Genomic DNA, 20,580 nt, shown 5'->3' with positions numbered 1-20,580 from the left:
TGTTCATAAGCATTTTCTGTTATTTAATAAAAGAAAAAGCAGACATAACAAAAAACACTTCAGGACAACAACTTCAAAATGCTTCTTTATTTAGAGGATGATGTCATACTGATGTCGTTGCACACTGTATGTCATCGGATGAAGAGGACAGAGGGCAAGGCGCAGCATTTAGCGGTTTTACTTACAGCAGCAGTTATTGGTCAAAAACACCAACCATCATCAAGGTTTGCTAAAAAAAGGTTGAATAAATAGAAAAGGAATCTGTCCTGTTCTCATGTTCACCATGTCAGAATGCGATCACCAGTCTTGGTGTGCCCAGTCTGCACACTGGATTGCTGTCAGAGGTCACCTCATTCCCTGTGGTTAGTTTGGATCAGAGCAAGCGGCACAGGTTTGAGTTCTATCATGAAGGCAGAGGGTTTCTTTAGAGCAGCGAAGTGGTCGGAGCCTCTGGGTCCTTGAAAGATGTCAGCATCATGGATGCATTAATGTTACAACTGTATTGACTACAAGTCTCCTTACCTACTAAAAACCAAAGAAGAAACTGATATTAAAATTCACTAAGAAACAAGTTTTTCTCTCCTTGGTGTGTTTCCACCTCTGTATTTATTTGGGGAAAACTGTCATTTTTAAAGTACAAAGGACAGGAGGTGTCAAAAAAAGCAATAATGAGCTGGATGCAAAATCTGATGATTCATGCTGTCATGTTACTTTAAGTTACAGTGTGTAACATTAAGGCGGATCTTCTGGCAGAAATGAAAGATAATATCCATAATTATGTTTTTAATAGTGTAAATTTACCTGAAACTAAACTTTTTCTTTACCTTAAAATAAGCCTTTATTTCTACAGAGGGAGCGGGGTCTCTTCAACGGAGTACGCCATGTTGAATCACCATGTTTCTACAGTTACCCGGAATGGACAAACCCAACAATGGCTCTAGAGAGGGCCTTTTCAGGGTTTTTTTTGGAGATCACCACAGGGGAGAGTGAGGAGAGGGCTCTTTACATAAGACACTGGACCTTAAATTTATGCTCTCAATATCATATTACATGTTTTGCTCACATTACTCTGTGATTTTTATCCATCAGCAAAACGCATTGGTGCAGACAAAGCACTGAGTGTGTGAGAGCTGCCGAGGACTCCGGAGGAGTTGAAGTAACATGACCAAAAAGCAACATCTGGTGGGAGGTCAGGAGGCACACACACAAACCTTGGTAACCATGTTAGCGCCACGGAAGCTCGGCCCACCTAGGCGAGCGAGTGGCATGCTGGGAACACTGAGGTGGTGTTAGGTGTAGATTAAGAGTATTCTTATCCATCTGATTATTTTACAGTTGATGGTCATCATGGGATCATCCACAGACGTGAATATTAATAATTCCAGTAAATATTTCCAGTATGTTACATCGATCCAGTGGGCCACATAGATCTGCTGAATCACTCAACGGCAGAGAAACGGTTGGAGGGCACTGTTCTTCAGGAGCAGACGGTGGTGAAGCTGTCACAGCTTCTGCTTTAGTAGCAGTAAGGCTGATGGGAAATGTAGTCTTAATGGAAAGAACGACCATCAGTAAGAATAAGCTACTGCTGCAGTGGGACAGAAGCAACCAATCGATGGCTTTCCTGGCTCGGGGAGAACTAAGCAGAGGTTTCGGTAGAAATTAATCAGCAGCCCTTCATTGACGAGCTTCATTAAGGCTGCTTGGTTTAATGTCGTCAGCGACCCATTAGCAGTCCTGCGTAGCCCTCTCCAAGTCTTCATCCTGTTGCCCCGCCGCCACCACCACCTCCTCCTCCTCCTCCTCCTCCTCCTGCTCCTCTTTCTCGCTCAGTTCCTCTCCAATCACGTCTAGCCGTCCATCCTGCCCATTTAGCACCCTCTCCTCCTCCTCCTCGTCCTCCTCCTCCTCATTATCAAGCCTCGCCTCCTGCAGCTGCAGCCGACGCTCCTCCACCAGCAGCAGGCGCTCTCTGACACCCTCCGCCGCTGCCGCTGTTTCACTGGGACTCCCAAAGTACTGCTCGCTCCTGAAACAATAATTCAAGTTAGGAGATTGTTTTATATTGAGTGTGTGTTTTTTGTGTCAGTATACTTGCATTCATCACAAAAGCCTGTCAGCAGTCCCCATCTCTGCTCCAAAGTGACCAAAACAAAAAAACTGTGTGCGTGTGTGTGTGTGTACATACCCATCAGGGAAGATAACAGGCATGGTCAGTCTGTCCAGCAGAACTTTTCCTGTAGAGTCGACATCATCCAAAGACTCCATGTCCACACATTCCTGCTGTAACACCTGGAACAAAGTAAAAACACATGTACATTTATAATCTCAACATCCACATGGCTGCCATGGTGTGATGCAGATTTGCTTGTAAAAGCACGGCATGAAGTGCGGTGACCATCATTTTTCATTTCTTTGCAATATCGGCCTGCTTATGCACACATCAAGCTCTAGGTAGTTCCAGCAGCAGCTAGAGGTTACATCCACACAAGCTGCTGCTGGAACTACCTGATAATAATATAATAACAATAACAGTAAGGTCTTTCTCTCTCAGCCTGTGTCACCTTCTCGGCGGCAGTGTGGAAGCTCAGAGCCAGCTCCAGTCTCTGTTGTCTCTCCTCAGTGCAGACGGTAAACTGTTTCCAGACTCGGTTGAGTCGGGGCAGAGTGTCTCCAGACGAGCGCGTTGTACAGCGCAGAGACTGGCAGAGGACGACGGTCGCCTGCAGCAGCTGACGGCCGTAGTCATAGGTGCTCTGAGGGAAAAGACAGGAGAGGAGGCAGGACGGCATGACAAACAGTTCGGCAAAGTTACAGTCTGTGTGTTGGTGTCGTGTTTTCAGAATGATTTCTGTCTCTTAAAGTTGATAGTTTTCAATGTTTAAACTGAATTGTAATATCTTTGGGGGTCATCTTTTCCTCTTGTGCCATCATCAGGTCAAGATTATAATGAGTTTGATACTTTTATTCAGCACTCAATACCTGTGCATACAAGTTCATCAACCTTGTGTTTTGGGCTCATTAGCACTTAGTCTGATTAGTCTGAAATAAGATAGTGAACATGGTAAACATGCCATTACTGCTAAATGTGAACTTGTTCGCATAGTCACTGCATGTTGGCATGCTGGTGTTAGCTTTTTGGCTCAAAAGAACCTCCGTCCCAACAGTAAGTAAAGCCACTAGCATGGCTGCGGACAATTTGATGTTATAAGTTTGCAGTTTTTATAGTTTTGTAACTTTACAGTCAGAAGGTCTGTGTGGAGCAGCGTCTCAGCAGGGGGGAGGGGGGCTGCGAGGGCTCAATTAGCATAGCACAGAGAAGTTATTGTTACCAGCTGAGCTGACGCAGACGGATCCCGATGCATCTCATCTCATGACCAATTTAGTTACTACATGAAACGTTGAATGATTTCTACATTAAATATTGCCTTTGCCACGTGATAAAGCACTTCTACTCTTTGTCCCAAAGGGTTTATTTCTATAAAAAATGTCGTCATTTCTTCCATTCTTTATTCAGGCAATATATCAGAAGCGCAGATAGTTATATTGTTTAATGTTAATTGTGGATGAAAACTGCTATTCGCTGCTAATAGAGCATATCGGGGCATCTTACCTGAGCAACATCCACAAACTTCCTGTGTTTGTCCAACATGGTCCTGGTCTCCTGGGTGTCGTCGCCCAGTCTGACGTGAGTCTTCAACAGGGCGTCCAACAGCTCACTGAGCCATTCTACTGCCTGAACACATGCACAGATTATCTTCTCATTAATACTGGAAGTTTTTGTTGTGTGTGTGTGTGTGTGTTGTTGTCGTCTTGTGTCATACCTGTAGAGCATCTTCTTCACATTTGAACAGTTGGACCATCTGTAGCATCTTCAGCCTCCTCACGTCAACCATGTCCTCACACCTGCAACACGCACACAAACACACACACAGACACAGTCACTAATGCTAATCAGATACCTTTTTTGGATTATTAATTTACACTGCACTGCCTTAGGCCTGTGTTTACATAGAACTGCTCTGTTCTTGAAATAAAAAAAACAAAACAAAAAAAAACATGAGAGAAATACTTAGTCTTAGTGTTGTGTGTTGATCCGAGTTATGATTAAAGATTTGGCTTACAAAGTGGGCCGCGTTATTCATAAGTTTGGGAATGGCTGCCCTAGAGGCTGCAGTGTTCATTACACCATTAATGGAAAGTTTTTGACAGAATAAACAACAATCTGGGTAGTGAAGCAAAAAAAACGAAAGTCCTGAGGGTGGTGATGACGGAAAGTACATGGGGTCATTAATGTAAGCAGTTCATCTGCTGCCATGGCAGAGGCTGCCATGTGACGTGCCAACTGCTCATCAGGAGCAGTTTGGGGTTGAGCATCTTGCTCAAGGATACTTTGACGTGCAGCCAGGGGAGCCGGGGATTCGAACCAGCGACCTTCCGATTACTGGACGACCCGCTCTACTTCCTGATCGGTACCTCCTACCGCCCGGTAATGTGTTTCACTCTGAGTGACCAGGACAACATCAGCATCTTTAACTGCGTCGCAAGCAACAGATATGAAGGAAAATGTCTGCACTAGTGTTTACACTCAGACATATTGCATGTTACGTACTGTAGTACTGTAATTAACTTTTTTTTTTAAAGTTTGTTCAAGTACAAACTTTAAAAAAAAGAGTTAATTACAGTTTTTTGAAAGAATGAGAGTGACCTGATCTGAAACACACACTAAAATGCAAGACTCATGGGAGCTGTAGTTGTCACAAGTAGACAAACATTTCATCTTGAACCTCAGGTATCACAAATCACCTTGTGAGAGACTGAATAAATAAAGCTCAAGTAGCTCCATGCTGAACTCTGCTGTGGAGAGAAATACAAGAAGAAGGTCACCTCTGCTTGCGGAGCTGCATCTCCTCCATCACAGCCTGGATGTGCTGAATGTTGTCCTGCTGTTCTCCGGCCGGAATCTCAGTCTCCTCCGGAGACCAGGACGGCTGGTTGCACATCTGCTCCAGCAACATTCCCCCCTTCTGGCGCAGAGAAGCCAGGCCTGCCTCTGCATGGAGGGGAGATGGTTAATGTCACGGAGGAACTCTAGTACACTTATCAGTTAACAATAATATTGAAGAGAAAAATGCACATGATTTCTCATTCAGAGCACGAACCAACAGTCTGCAGCTTCTCCTCCAAGAGTTTGAGGTTTTGTTGAATTGAAGCTCCGTCAGCTGGAGCCACGTCGGCACAGAGCATGCCCAGCAGACCATCCAACTGCTGGGACAACTGCAGGGGCGGACACAGAGTGATAATTGTTCAGAATAGATCACATGCATTGTTACACTTATAATATCCTTGCCTCTGACACACTGAAGTCATGCCTGCATGTGTGTGTTACCTCCTGTGTGGTGCTGTGGAAGCCCTGCGCCGCCTGCAGGACGTTCTGTCGGCCCTCCAGCTGAGACGCCTGCCTGTAGCAGACGTCGCTCAGCTGCTGCTGCAGAGCCTTCAGCTCCACCACTTCCTCCTCCTCCCCGGCACTCAGCAAGGCAGCGATCTGCTGGTTCAATTCCACGTACACTGCAAACCACTCCTGTAAACACACACACAGAATTGTAAAAGTACTTATATTTACAAACAGTGTAAAATGGACACAAAACAGAACAAACATGCTTGAGTGAATTTGTTTCTATAATGTTCTGACCTTTTTACAGTCAAACTACAGAAAGCAGAGTGGAAGCATTAAACTCAGATGTTATTTAACCTCTAATCTGACTCATCAGTTTGTCTTCGTCACATGATCGTGTGTGTGTGTGTGTGTGTGTGTGTTCAGTGGGTTGCATTACACTGTGCTGGCTCTCGATCTCCTCGTGTTTCTGCTGCAAGGCCTGAGCCGCTCGGATCGAGTCTCCAATCTCCTGCTGGGTCTTCAACAGCTCTGAACCTGGACCCTGCAGCCAGGTGACCACCTGAGTCACAGAGAAAGAGGAACAATGCAAACTTTGTGATCTCCTATAGAGGGAAAAGTGGGAGTGCTGGTGCCAGATGTGAAAGTCCTGGTCATTTCTCTACAAACAATGTTAACCGAAGTTGAAGCACTCGCACAGGTTACATTGTGGCAGTACTGGCAGGAAAAAAGCCTACCAACTCACACCAAACAACACAAAAACAAACAGAAAATATGTATTTTCATGGGGAATGGCAACAGTCACCAATGCTGTGATAATAATCAATAAATGCCTCTTCGGGGGATAACGAAATAATGCCTCAAATAACAAAATTCCACCTTTTAAAACTTCCCAATGAAATTAAATCAGATGAACTGAAGGTGTATAGAGGGGTATCAAAGGGTTCAGTTAAGTCAAACCAAAAGAAATCTGCAGGTGCCAGGCAATTGAAAGGCAAGCAAAACTCTTGCACAAAAAAGCACAGCCCTGATGCAGGTGTCCTAGTTGAATGGTGACTTTTGATGGTCACTCAACTAGGTTGTAGTCGACTGCACACAATTCACCCTCAACTACAGAGAATAAGGCCAACACAGAAATCAACAGGGCCTAGACAGACCCGAGTTTCTGGCTGACAGTTTATTGGGATGAGGTATGCAGACTGACCTGGGTGCCATTCCCCACCTCACTTAAGCCTTCACAAAACAGCATCGTCAAACCCTGATTGGCTAGGAGCGGGCTGCCCCAAGCTGCTTTCACTCTTTAATTCTTGTGGACAATTGATCTGAATCCACTGCAATCATCTAGAGGGATTTTGAAATTCAGCCAAAATAAAAAAAATAGCAAGTTCTACTTAATGGCACTGGTACAAGATGGACATTCAAGTCTCCCACTTGAATCACCAGTACAAAAGAGGAAGAAGAATTCATTCTGCCACCATTAATGTTATTATGTGTAACTGTTTTTTTCTACTGTGACTTGTCATAATGTCTGCTGTGACGAGGCCCACTGTGAGAAATGTTGTTTGTTGTGAGGATCTCTGTCAGTCTCCTGAAGTCTCTGTGCTGCAGTGCAGCTGAGCCACCAGCAGAGGCTCTGAGGCTCTAACCGTCCCATGTCACATTCTTTGGATGATTCTTTCTAATATATTTTGCATTAAAATAACTCTTCATTTTTTTTATTCACTTATATTTCCCTTGATATGCTTCAGGAACACACATATTTACATGTTACAGTTAGGCCAAATGAAGCATGAGGGGGACTAAATCAAATCACACAGACATTTTTAAAGTACAACTGAATTTCTGAATTATTTAATAAAAGGGATATTCTAGTGATTCAGCATTGTTCTTTAATCAAGTTTGAGGAGACAAAAGAAATATATTTTTTAAAAGGAAGGTCAAAATCAAAGCAGCAGAGGCAGAGATATCTTGATAGTATCTTTTAGTCCTGGATCCTACATTTCCAACAATGCAACTCTGCAAGCTTCTTTAGAAAGACCCTCTCTCAAACTCCATGTCCCAAGTTTGTAACAGGTGCTTGTTCAAAATGTGAAGTCTCAAGTCCATTCTGAGACAACCATGATGATGTCATGAAACAAGCTTCATGTGTCAAATCAGCAGAGTGCCACACAGAGTGTCTTCACTAGGCACCAATACATTCAGGGATGCCCAGGGTGAACAGGAAGGCACTATGACAGCCTACTGGAGCTTGCCTGGAGTTTCAGAACCATGATAAAGTCAGAAATGAGTGTAAGAATTCCCTGAAAAAAAAAGAAATCCCCATCTTCAGAATATAAACTACAGCTGTTTGTGGAAACTCTGTTATTGTGCTTCATCTGGTGGTGACATAATGTTTTGTGGATATTTATTTAAATCTTTTTAATATAATATGAATTACATATTCCATTCAAAAATTCCATTTCATATCAAAAGTTGAAATGTTCACAACAGTACACTACAGTGCTGTGCATGAACATCTGGAAACATCTATCCAGATGTGTGTATGTGTCAGTATCATAATTTAATTGTATTTATTAGGTCAGCGGTGCCTTAAAGAGCTCCCACACACACACACACACACACACAAACACATGCAGACACAGTTCGATCCAGAACTAGGCCAACCCCCCACCTCAAATCCTCCAGGCTAGTGGCCGACATGTTCTGGTTACTATGGCAACCCCAGGCTCTTCTCCAAGACAGTGTATTACCCATCAACCCCTGCGGCTACAGGAACCCCAGTAACCAAAGTAGAGTCGACTTCTACTGAAGTGCTCTACTGACACTGTTTCTGATGGTCAAAGACGCGATGATAAAAGAATCAGGGCAGGAGACTCTGAAAGACTGAGGAGGCCGACAGTGTAGCAGGACAGTGAGTGCAAAGAGTTGTGAGCGTGTGGAGGATATTTACACATTTATACTCAGGAAAAGTTTGAAGGTGGATGAAGAGCAGTGAACTTAGTTAAAGAAACAGGAAAGAAAGAAAGAAAGAAAGAAAGAAAGAAAGAAAGAAAGAAATGTTACCTGCATGACTTTGGCATGAATCTCATCTAGCTGGGTTCGTTTGTTTCGCTGCCTGCAGAGCTCCTGGTACCTGGTGTACTGCTCCCTGAGCGAGTCCAGCAGCTTCATCACCTGAGGCTGAGCCAGCAGCTCCTCCTCCATGGGACACCAGGCTGGACCTGAAGGGTCAGCGTCAGAAAGAGGTCAGGCAGAAGACAGGTGGGGTTATATTGCCTATATATGTGTATATATATATATATATATATACACATTGGCTATATGCCTTTGGCTCTTCTAGGCGTAACTACTGCCACACTTTTCTCTGGGTTGGTGAAATCAACTTTTAGCAAACTACATTTTATACTAACCACTGCTGCTAGGATACTAAACAAAACTAGAAAATTTGATCTGTCCTTATTTCATTACATTTGCTCCTTGAACATGCTAGATCACACTTCAGGATTTTACTTTTAACACTTAAAATATTGCACAGACTTCCCACCAGGGCCAGGGCTCCACGATCTCAAAATTTGGAATCGTCCTCCAAAACAAATTTCGAGACTCTTCTGTATGTGCTTTCTGACTTCTGTAGATTATTTTGTACATTTTGCTAATGCTGCTCACTGTTTTACTGTACATATGGTAGGTAACAAACATTCTGTTTTTAATGTGTTTTGCTAATGTTGCATTTGTTGCTGTTTTGTACACCCCGAGTCATGCTTTGTGATACTGCACTATAGTAAACTTTGACTTGGATGTGCTTGTCCTTTAGGTGAGTTGTGACTGCTGGTGAAGCATCTCTACTAATTCTCTCTCTAATTCCCAGTACCCTACTTTGCTAACACACTGTCTAGCTCTCTGGGAAACTATGTAATCTATCCATGTGTGTGTGGCATGTATGTGTACTCATTGCTGATTCTGATGTCTGCATTTAACAGACTGTCTCAAACAACAACAGTCCAGGAATAAATTTGCACATGACATTACAGATGACACCCCTTCATTCATCCATCCGTGCACCCTGGACGAAAGACAGCTGCTTCCTCACCTCCCTGTCCTCCTCCTCCTCCCTCTGAGCCGTTAAAACGACGCTGCTGCAGCTCCGACAGCAGCTCATGACCTTCACACAGAGAGAGAGAGAGAGAGAGAGAGAGAGAGAGAGAGAGAGAGAGGGAGGGTGGTTTGATATTTAAAAGCCTGTTATAAAAGCTTGACAAACAATAATGCGTCAGTGTTTGTTTACATGCTGTTACATTATGAGAGGAGCTGGTAGAGCGAGGAGGGTGGTACCGCAAACAAAGACTCCTTTCACCTCTGCTCAACACACAGACGCAGTGAACACAGCCACACACCCACCCATTCATCCATCCATCTATCTATCCTTAGTGTCTATTTAGCTTCAGGTCCTGGTGGCAGCAGACTAATTATCTAAGACCTCCTTCTCTCCACCCACATCCTCCAGGTCAGGGCGAGCACCGACTGTCTGCCAAGGAAACTCAGTTCAGCTGCTTGGATCCACGATGACATTCTTTCAGTCAGTACTCACAGCTCGTGACCACGAGTTGTGTACGCAGTAAGAGAGCAAGTAAGTTGAAAACAGTCTGCGGGTTGAGTCATTTTTTGACTTTATGAGCCGTTTCTTCTGCGCAGTGAAGGAAAATCCTCTTCGACATTGTGAAATGAGTTCATTCACAGTTTTTAGATTTCACTGGCTTGATTTTCTACACTTACTACAGAGATGTTAAGGGGAGGGTCAGATTTTTTAGAGTGTGCCTACCATTCCTGGAAATGTTAGTTACTTTGCAGATTTTAAAAACCCATGATGAGTACATGAAACACAATGTATTGTTATACAGTAAATTAAACCACTCACCAGTGTAAAAATTAATAAAATGGGATTTATTTCTGCAAGATACAAAATTTAATGCATCTTACATGTTTCTGCATCGATAATAATAATAATCTAATGGTATGATATGTAATAATGTAGAGGTACTTTCACTGTTATACCGTAAGTGCATTTAGTCGATTATGCTTAAATACTTTTAGTAAAGTAAGATTGAGATTGAGGACTTTAACAGAGTCTTTGTAAATCATCTTAAGTAAAAGATCTTAATATTTCAGCCACCACTGCCTGAGATGCAGAGATAAATTAATTATTTCGTCCAAAGATAAACCCTTTAATTTCAGAATTCCTTCTTTTTTCCCCCTTGGCATTGTTTGCCTGTTGAGCTGCAGAGGAGGTACATTATCTTAATAACCCTCAGACTTGAAACCAACATGCACAATGACATTTATGTAATGAGTTTACCTGTCTGAAGGACTGTCTCAGGGTCAAAGGATGGCAACAGGGCACAGTCAGCTGATCTGCAGGGGACACACAGACACACAGCGCTAGACTTCATGACTTTGTGTGTGCATGTGTGTATGTGTGTGTGTGTGTGAGAGAGAACGCACTTGTCCTTGTCCACAGAGCTGCTCTTGTCGCTTTCATTGATAATCGACAGCTCGTCCAGCAGTGACGTCGACTCCTTGGTGAACTTCTCAAAAACCTGCAACAAATGATAAAAATACCCAGAGATGTTCAGACTGATCACCAGGGCCACAAGCATTTTTAAGTTCTAAAAATATGAAATTAATTTATTTTTATGATTATTAAAAATAGTGACCAGTCTCTTGTTAAGCCAGTCGCTGTGGTCGTAGTCCAGACTTCCTCCAAAATCATCCGTCAGCTGACAGGGTTCGATGTAACGAGTCAGCTTATTGGCCGAAACCAGGATCACCTGACAGGATGCATGAAAAGAGCGTATTAATGAAACAATGACAGCGTTTCATTCTGCAGTTCAGATGACAGACGGACTTAACGTTAATTAGCTACAGCCGAGTACAGATCGGCCAGACATAGTCACTATCACAGACTTAAAACATGACAGCTCCTTGAATTTCAAAAATGCACTCACTCAGTTTGAATGTAACACATCATACAGCCCCCACTCTGGTTTACTTCAAAACTGACTTTAAGATGTTGCTCATGGTTGCTTTTCATTCTGCAAATCAAGCTCCCTTCTTTCCTCGTTTCTCTGCCCTCCAGCCAGTGACCCAAAACTGAACGAGGTCTGCCTTAATCAAGAACGCTCCAGAAAATCTAAATGTGTCTCAAGGAGTGAGGAGAGAGGGACCACAGGTGTATCCTGCTCTGAGGTTTATTTCACTTATTTGAAGCAGTATGCTTAAAACTATACAATAGTTATAAAGTTATTATTATTAAAAAAAAAAACATCTACAATCAGATTTTGAAAGTATTGTATCAAAGTTTAAAATTGTGGTACCATGACAACCTTACTGAGGAGTAATTTCAGTCTCTGATTGACACCGGAGTGACTGGTGATGTTCCATGTGTTAGACACAGTTCGTTCATACTTGCATCTCTCTCTTGCATCCCTGCTAGATAGGAGGGAGGTGTGGAGCCACGTTAGGCCCCGTGTGTGCATGAAGCCGTGATGCAGCTCAGACACATTACTTCTAGAGCCCTGCTATTAGTGGAGGGAGGGCATTTTGGCATAACAGACATAATTATAGTCTTAGCCTTAGTTTTTCTAAGGGTTAGGAGTCACTGGAGTCAGCACTGAAGAATACCACTGAGATTCTTCTTTAAGTTACTTTAAACTTCTTTATATATAAGGTTTCTTCTGCTTTCTGTCGAGAATGTTTTGTCTGCTTATTTCAGGACCATTCCTTAAACATTTTATCCATATCAGCGCTGATCACACTTTATATATCAAGCATTTCCTCCAGTTTATTACCCTAACAGAGTGCTTAGATCACAAGACAAACTTCTGCTCCGACTTCCCAGAGTGCTTTCTAAATCTGGAGATAGAGCGTGTTCACGAAGAGCCTGCGAGCCTGAGGTTTTACAGACCATCTTCCTCCAGTTAGCAATTTCTGTGTCTGTCTGTACATTCCATGCTGTATCATTTTATATTGTCTCAGTAAAGCACTTCGAGCCGTATCTGTATGAAAGGCTTTACGAATAAACCTGGACAGTCAGACAGCTGGCACTGAGACTGTCCTCCAGTTGTCACTGCAGCAGATGCGGTCATAGAAACTGGACTCAACTCAGTGTGCGTGTGTGTGTGTGTGTGTGCGTCTTTATTTAAATGTCAGGTCAGACTTTGAAGCAGCTGTACGACGCACACCCCACTGTGACATCCACACACACACTCCATAGTTCGGATGAGTCACATTTCAACACCGTCACTGGAATCTCCCTCCCAGCAGCTGTGTGTGTGCTCTCACAGTGAGTAAGTATTAAAACAAGTTGATGAGAGATGAGCACTTCTTCCAAACTAGCACTTAAACTATCTCACAAATTACATGTTTAGGAACTCCTACACCTGAGCAAACATTATGACTACACACGACTACTAATAATCTGAAGTTGAGTCAGTCCTTGCATTCAAACCTTGTTGCTCCGTTATCTGATTCTTAAACGTCGGAGTGACCTTGAGCGCACCGACGGGGACAGCCTCGACTCTCAGCACGCAATGATAACTCCACTCGATAAATAAACATACCATCCAACCGTTCACTGTGATGGATTATCTGTCTGGAGCCAATTTCAAGTTACTTCGGTTTCCGTGGCAACAACTGTGGAGCCAACATGGCTGCAGAAATCTGGGTCACACTGACTACGGATATGTCAGTAAAACCATCTGTTATAATAGAATAGAAGGCACACACACGCACACAGACACACATACACCATTGGTCCTGGCTCTGATTTCCAGCAGCACTCAGGACAGTTAATGATGCTCAAGGTTATCATAAGTGGCTGACTTTCTCTCTGTCTGACATTAGGTAACAGCACAATTCAACGTGTGTGTGCCCGTGTGTAAACACAGTTCGTCTCTAAGGTTATTTCAAAGTTAGAATAAAAACTGGATTGTTCAAACTGCTCGGACAGCAAGATTTCTATCCCGTCAACAACAAGTTCCACCACAGGTAAAGACAGGTAAAGACAACAAGTCATACCCCAGACCCAAGAAACAAGTAAAAAGTTAGAATCATAGTTGGTTGACAAAATATTAATGACATACAGCTGCACTCTCACAGTTTGTAAGAGACGAGGAGAAGCCTCAAAAGAGTTCAACTCGAATTTCCAGAATTCCCTTGAAAAGTGGCCTTCGATTAGAAAAATCTCTGTGATCGTTATTTTATGAAAAACGTCCTTTTCAAGTAAGGGACAAATGTTCTATATCCACAAAAGCTTCTGCAGTTTCTAAATCATTTCAGGTACCAGCACATGTGATGGAGCTCAGTGAAAGCAGAGGGGAGGATAAAGGAAGTTTGAGGCTGAATTGTCCTGAAGCACTTGAACTAGCAGCAGCTGAGAGACTCACCTCAAAGCCCAGGCGGTCTTTCTCCTTCCAGAAGCAGAAGTGTGTCACCTTCTTATCCCAGAACTCGTCTGGTTTGACCACACAGACCAGCGACACCTCGGCTGGAATCACGTTCTGAAACGGCAACAGTAGCATCATCGTCCTGACAAAGTGGCACAGTCATGTAGGTATGTCATTGTTGGGACACGTATTAAACAGCATGCCTGTACCTGCAACATGAGCACCACAGTCTTCACGATGTTCCACTGAGACTTGCGTCCATCCACGATCACTGTGAAACCCCGAGCCTTACACTTCTCACTATGAGGGAGAGCATTTGATAGAACAAAGACATCATTCAAACTATGAACACCAACATTTACACACAATTTCCTGTTCATGCACTGTTTTTGGGTTGCCCATCCAGACTGACTCGCCCCTGTGAAAAAAGTTTGCTCCTCCTTTCCAAAATCCAAAAAGTGTGCTTCAGAAGTGAAGGACTGGTGCATTCATGTCCAGTTACTGATGGCTTCCCACATCAGATGTAAGCTTTTGATCCCAAATGATAACATATATGTAGTATGGGAAATCTTTTTGAATGAAGAGTGTAACACCACTGTAACTCCTTCAGAGAGAGTGGAACGATGAATTGTTTGTAGCCTTGATGTTTTAATGAAGCCCAGTTTAACCTGCAGGAGTTTTAAAACAGCTTGTCTAATGCATTTTGGAAGCGGATACATTCCTGAGGAGCGATAACAAGTTGAAAGCATCTGACAACATCTTCACTGCAGAAATGAAACAGGGCATTGAATCATCTGTCCGGCTGCCAAGAACTACTGCTGTCAGAAAACGTCAGGATGAGGAGCTCAAACAGTCAGACAGAAAATCATTGAGACGTCTTCCAAGAGCCTGACAGCAGACAGTGAGAGTAGGCTTTGAAAAACAAATGTGGGATTTACATTATGCTTTGATGGAAGTATTTCAGTTCCACAGAGGTAGAAGTCATCAAGGAGAAGGACTCTCCGTTCTTCTGGGAAACTTTCCCAGACTAATCTAATCTGAAAATGTTTGTATCTTCAGTCTTTTTGGAATAAATCTCTTGTCTCATATTTGGGCCAGTGCCATAACAGTTGTATGTCAACTTGTACTGGACTGGAATCATCTCTTAAGCCTTTTACGTTCAGCTGAACATACTGGAGTCACAGACTGGAGCCAAGATAAAAAAGTACAGATCCAGCAGAGACAAGTTAACTCCAAGCACGTCTGAAGGCAATAAAAATGAGACAAAACAGTCTTTTGCTGACATAGCACATACACACAGACACATACCACCGCATCACTACTGTCGCCATTAATATATGTGTGTGTGTGTGTACCTGGGGATGCTGAGCAGGTAGTCCAGAGTGGCACTGAGCTCCTCCATGCTCGTCTGATCTGAACTGAGGGGGATGGTCAGGATCAGACCACTGCGCCGATCTTTGCCCCCTAAAGATGGACAGACCAGTATAGATCTGATTACTGACCAAACTGAGATCATACAGTCCTCGCACCGAGGAAGCACATGTAAGACACATCATACTATCATAGCTTGAGTGTGTGTGTGTGTGTGTGTGTGTGTGTGTTTTACCTGACAGAAAGGCCAGTTTCTTCTTGAGGATGGGGAGGATGGTGGTCGCTTCCATGTTAACGTTGGACATCTGTTGACACACATACACACAATGGATAGATTAATATTTTTCAAGTCAATCTCAAAAATATATTCACATGCTCATATGTACATTTAGAAACAGTTTTTGGTATATTCATTGTTCCTCCTGTCCAAACTGGCTATGAAGAGATCCCAAACACATTGTACAGTTAAACTCCAGCAGTCTGAGATCTGAGAGCCAAATCCAGCAGATATCCTCAAAAGTAATCATTTTGTTAGTATGTAATTCCCTCATTTTTTATTTCCCCGGACAGTGTGTCCTTGCTGAGCTACATGAGAGAGATACAAACACAAACACATTTTATGCTCTTGTAACTTTGGAAAATACCTGTGTGAGCCTCGGTGCTCACAGGAAGGGCAGGAAGGAGGCAACAGCGTGGGGTGAAGATGGTGACAGTTTTATTTACCAGCCGGGAGACACAAAAACAGATAAACAGAAAGGAACAGCCGTCGCGGCTGAGGGTAACGCGGCCAAGGGGAATAACTGCCTGCCGTCTCCTGTCGTCTGTGGCGCTCGGTCCTCTCCCAGGACCCAGCCTACTGCAAGAGACCAGAACCAGGTTACAAGCGTGCTTATATTGGTGATTGATTACCTGATTCTGTCCAGCTGTCTGAGCACCGGCTGAGCCACTCCTCCCTCTCCTCCAGCAGCCGGCGCCTCAACCACACCCCACTGCCACAACCTGCTTAACTTTTCTAAATCAGACTGCTAAAGCCTCGTATCGGCCTGAGTAAGCTTTTCGCACTCAGACAGACACTAGCCCACAATCTAAAACACTAGCCCACAAACTTAGACACTAGCCCACAATCTCAGACACTAGCCCACAATTTCAGACTCTAGTCCACAAGAGAGCCTTTTCTGTGCTTTTTTTACCAGGGTGGTGATGTGTGATGACCAAGATATGTTCTCACTGATGGTAATTCCAAGGAACCTAAAACTGTTTACCAGCTCCACCTTAGATCCCCTGATGTAGACGGTGCGCCATAGACCACAATCAGAGACACTGGCCCATAGTCTCACTATCCCATAGTCTATAATTCAAGTCCAGAGGCAAAGACTCTAGCCAAGGAAACCACAGGAGCTGAGCTGGTGGAGCGTGCGTCCCATGTACAGAGGCTGTGCCCTCGCTGCAGCGGCCCAGGGTTAGAGTCCGGCCTGCGGCCTTTTGCTGCATGTCATCCCCACCTCTCTCATCTTGTTTCCTGTCAACTCTCAAGCTGTCCTATCAAATAAAGCCATGAAAGGCCCAAAAAAGGAAAAAAAAAGACCGTAGCCAAAAGCTTCGACACCAGTCGACACCTTTGTGAACTATCTGTCACTATCCAATCAGACAATAAACGATAAACTCTGAATGAAGTGCTGTTACTATACGGACATCATTACAGAAATATGGATCAAATAGGTCAAACATGTCCAGAGAGCGCAGTAATCTCACTGCTCAGATGATAAACACATTGTAAGTCGACACAGAATCGTGATCGTGACTGTGACTTGTCTGTGTTGCTACAGCGTTTCTGACCCAGTAGAAACACTGTGGCAACACAGACAATCCCCCCCCTCCCCTAAATTATTATAGGGATATCATAGAGACAGCACAGGGATTTTCCATAAGGATTTTCCCTCAGATGGCATTTCTCCCAGCAGATTCAGATTAATGGATCAACATGCAGCTTGGCCTGTGCTCTTCTGTCTGTGTGTTTACGCCCTTAAAGCCTTTAGTCAGTAAAATCAGTCAGTTAACATTTCTGTCAATTGATTTTCATTTAAGTTATAATAATATATAATAATCAATAGATTAAATTGGTTCTAATGCAGCCCTGGTTTGAACTGCAGGAGGGCACCGATACAGGAACTCACCTGTTTTCTCTGTCTGACAGAGTATCTCTGCACCACTCTTTGACTGGTTCAACATCTGGGACTGTGTTAACTCTCTCTCTGCACTTTGCTGGTTTGAATTACCATTGTTATATAATCCAGTGACAGATACTGGTTTATATAATGTATAATGTCTTATTCAATGCTCTGAGGGTTAGATCAGAGGATCGATTCCCCTCTCATGTGTAAATGCTAAACATTCAGCTACAGCCAGCAGCTGGTTAGATTAGCTTAGCATAAACACTTGGAATAGAGGGAAACAACTTGCCTGGCTCTGTCCGCTTACCAGGACCAGTCTTGCATCTATGTGTCGGACTATAGACTGAACAAGACGTACTGTACAGTGAAGTGTTAATAAGTGATTTCACCTTTTGCCCTTTAAGACAAAACCAGGCCAACTGTTGTCCTGTTCCCAGCGTTCACACTCCAGCTTCATATTCAACAACAGCTGACGTTTGAGTGATATCAATCTTCTCATGTAACTCTCAGGAACAAAGTGAATGAGCGTATTTACCAACACGCTGAATGACTCCTTTAGAATTGTTTCCATCTAACTGTGTGTTTGTAGGCGCTTGTTTTCATTGCGAGTCTGATCCTGACCCACATTTGTGTAATAAGTAAATAAATAGTGGACTGTTGTTAATCAAATATGAACAAACCACACCCACACAGCACTAATGAAGTGGATCAGATGAGTGTTTTTAACTATTGATGAATAAAAAGATTAAATTGCCTTCCCCAAAGTTTAACTTGCTTTGTTTGTTATTGTTATTTGTTGTTATTCTAGCAATGAGTATTTGAGTTCAGGAGAAAAACTCACAATCAAGAGGCAAAGTTTATTTTTCTGCTGTTGCGAAATATCTTTGCTCGGCTGGACTTTCTTCCAAAAATGATGAATCCAACAGACTTTCTTAATACAAATGTTATGAGGCTATTACACCACCACTCTCAGTCGTAGTAACACTAGTAGAAGTAGTAGTAGCTGCAGTTCAGATGAATGAATCCGGTCACTGCACTGCAGGACCAGTCCGTCCTGCTGCAGGGCTTCATCCTCCACCTTCCTCCCGCACAGCCTGCCTGCCTGCCTGCCTGCGGCCTGGCTGCAGCTGCAGGACGGCCCCGGCCCGGCTCGGTTTGCCTCGGCTTGGTTCGGCTCGGCCCACAGACACAATGACCTACATTCAGCAGCAGCAGGCTGCGGCGGACGCGGTCCTAACCTCCCTCATCTCATCCTCGGCCCACTCAGGCATTGATAACTTCTGGAATCGGCACGAAGTACAGATCAGGCTGATTTTCTTACCTTTCAGTCAAATCTGCAGCATTATACTGTCCCGATTTTTTCTCCTGGTCCTCCTCTTCTCCTCTGTCTCTCCGTCTCCTCTGCAGCTCTGCCTCTCGCCTTCCTCCTCCTCCTCCTCCTCCTCCTCCTCTGTTGCCTCTTTTGGCTGATTTAACAGCAAACGTTTATTCTGTGAACCATTAAAACACTGGAGATCTCTGCTCGCTATCGTTCGCTTTCAACAACAGTGAAGACACACAGGGAGCAGGCGGTGGACCTCGCTGCTCTGCGCAGCCGCAGTGCAGCCGACAGAAAAAATGCGGTTTCCGGTGAAGCGACATTCCAAATTAAAGCCTGGCTCGTGCTGGAAACATCACAGGCTGGGACACGTTATATATATATATATATATATATATATATATATATATATATATATATATATATATATATATATATATATATATATATATATATATACATACATTATATTTACAATTTGTAATGGTTTAATTTTTTGTAGAAATGTACTATTTTTGTATGTATCTATTTTATATTCCTTGTTCAGTCAAGTTTAGTTTAGTTAAGGGGCTAATTTTACCTAACTAGGCTATATGTATATGTATAATGATACCTTATATTTACTAATTGATTGGATCTTTAGTTTTAATCGGAATCTGCAAACTTGTAACAGTACCTGACTGTTTGATGTAGCAAAGAGTAAAAAGTCCAATATTTGCCTCGTAACTGCAGTGGAGCCAGAGTAAAAGCTTGCTGGCTCAAATGGAGCGGCCCAAGTAAAGTACCATTACCTTAAAATTGTACACTAGTCGAGTGAATGTACTTAATTATTTTCTACCACTGAACTGAAATAAGACTAGTGTTTACATTTGCCCTATAGAGGTCCTGTGTGGCTGCAATGGTCTGTACAGAAAGCCAAACTGTTGGATAAACCAAAGTATTGGACAAATGGAGATATTGACCTGAGGAAAAGTCCCCAAAGGTAACAAAGACTATAAACCTCTGCATCAAATTGCATGGCAATCCATCCAACAGATGTTGAGACATTTCACAGATTTCAACTCCATGATGCTAGTGGAAAAGTCAGGGAGTCACCAAAGTCATTGGATCCATCCTCTGGGAAACATGAAAGTCCAATCCCTTCTGTAGACAAAGACATATTTAAATTAATAAGGGAGAAATTTGAGAAATTTAAAACAATATAATAACTTGCCCCTACTCTTTAAAGCACTCTGCATCGTGGCCATCTGGGAACATTCTGTCCTGTAAACCAGTGGGGTCGTTCTGGGAACGTACAATTTCTAGCTGGGCTGTTTGTAGGAAGCATGTAATGAACTCTGTGAATGTAGAGCAAGAAGACTTGGAGGAGGAAGTTCTGATCAAAATCATGACACATGAAATGCTCTCCTTTGTCCAGGAGCCCTGCACCAAGTTCACAACAACACCTTTAGAACACGTCACAGTTTACAATGACCACAAACACCTGGAAGATATGTTTGATATAAGCCACTGCTGTCTGCTCCCATGTTCATCCAGATAATGGGCCTTCCACTCCACTGGTGCAAGTACAACCTCACAATAAAGTAAAGGAGAACAAAGGACTAGACACTATCCAGAGTGCAGCTCTGGCTGTGTTCGCTGGAGGTTGCTGCTATGCATAAAGTGTGTAGTCTGAGAGAGTCTGAAACTGCAACAGGTGTTCTGATATTCAAAAGAAGCTACCCCGACAGCCACTCCAACCAAAAGCGACATCTGAGTTACCATTCGAGGTGGAGGTTTCCCATCTGTTTGAGTTGACTGCAAACAGTACATCATTGACTACTACTCCAAGTTCATAGAGGCAGAGGAACTGCAAGACATGCACAGCTGCTCTACCATCAA

At 43.3% G+C, this 20,580-nt stretch overlaps 1 protein-coding gene and 1 long non-coding RNA gene across 3 annotated transcripts; one reads left to right on the top strand and one right to left on the bottom strand.

Moving 5' to 3' along the window:
• Positions 1-72: 72 nt before the first annotated feature.
• Positions 73-18,966, bottom strand: sestd1 (SEC14 and spectrin domains 1). Its single transcript, XM_084362272.1, has 19 exons — positions 18,703-18,966; positions 15,446-15,515; positions 15,195-15,303; positions 14,049-14,139; positions 13,840-13,953; positions 11,110-11,223; positions 10,898-10,992; positions 10,752-10,807; positions 9,489-9,560; positions 8,462-8,619; positions 5,838-5,960; positions 5,390-5,584; positions 5,163-5,277; positions 4,888-5,053; positions 3,825-3,906; positions 3,614-3,736; positions 2,565-2,756; positions 2,189-2,292; positions 73-2,029 (listed from the first exon to the last, which is right to left on the bottom strand). The coding sequence occupies exons 2-19, from the start codon at positions 15,513-15,515 to the stop codon at positions 1,729-1,731; spliced, it is 2,280 nt and encodes a 759-aa protein (XP_084218398.1). The 5' UTR covers positions 18,703-18,966; the 3' UTR covers positions 73-1,728.
• LOC311262681 lies at positions 8,006-9,498 on the top strand. Of its 2 annotated transcripts, none has more exons than XR_014623292.1 (3): positions 8,006-8,309; positions 8,520-8,659; positions 9,430-9,498. It is a non-coding gene; the product is annotated as an uncharacterized lncRNA (long non-coding RNA). The 2 variants fall into 2 exon arrangements; XR_014623293.1 differs by having other exon boundaries at positions 9,379-9,482.
• Positions 18,967-20,580: the final 1,614 nt, after the last annotated feature.

The sequence above is a fragment of the Pagrus pagrus genome, assembly GCF_965226575.1.
Source record: "Pagrus pagrus genome assembly, chromosome: 9".
Classification (NCBI taxonomy): domain Eukaryota; kingdom Metazoa; phylum Chordata; class Actinopteri; order Spariformes; family Sparidae; genus Pagrus; species Pagrus pagrus.
The sequence above is the reverse complement of the archived record's forward strand: the minus strand, read 5'-3'. Positions and strand labels throughout refer to the sequence as shown.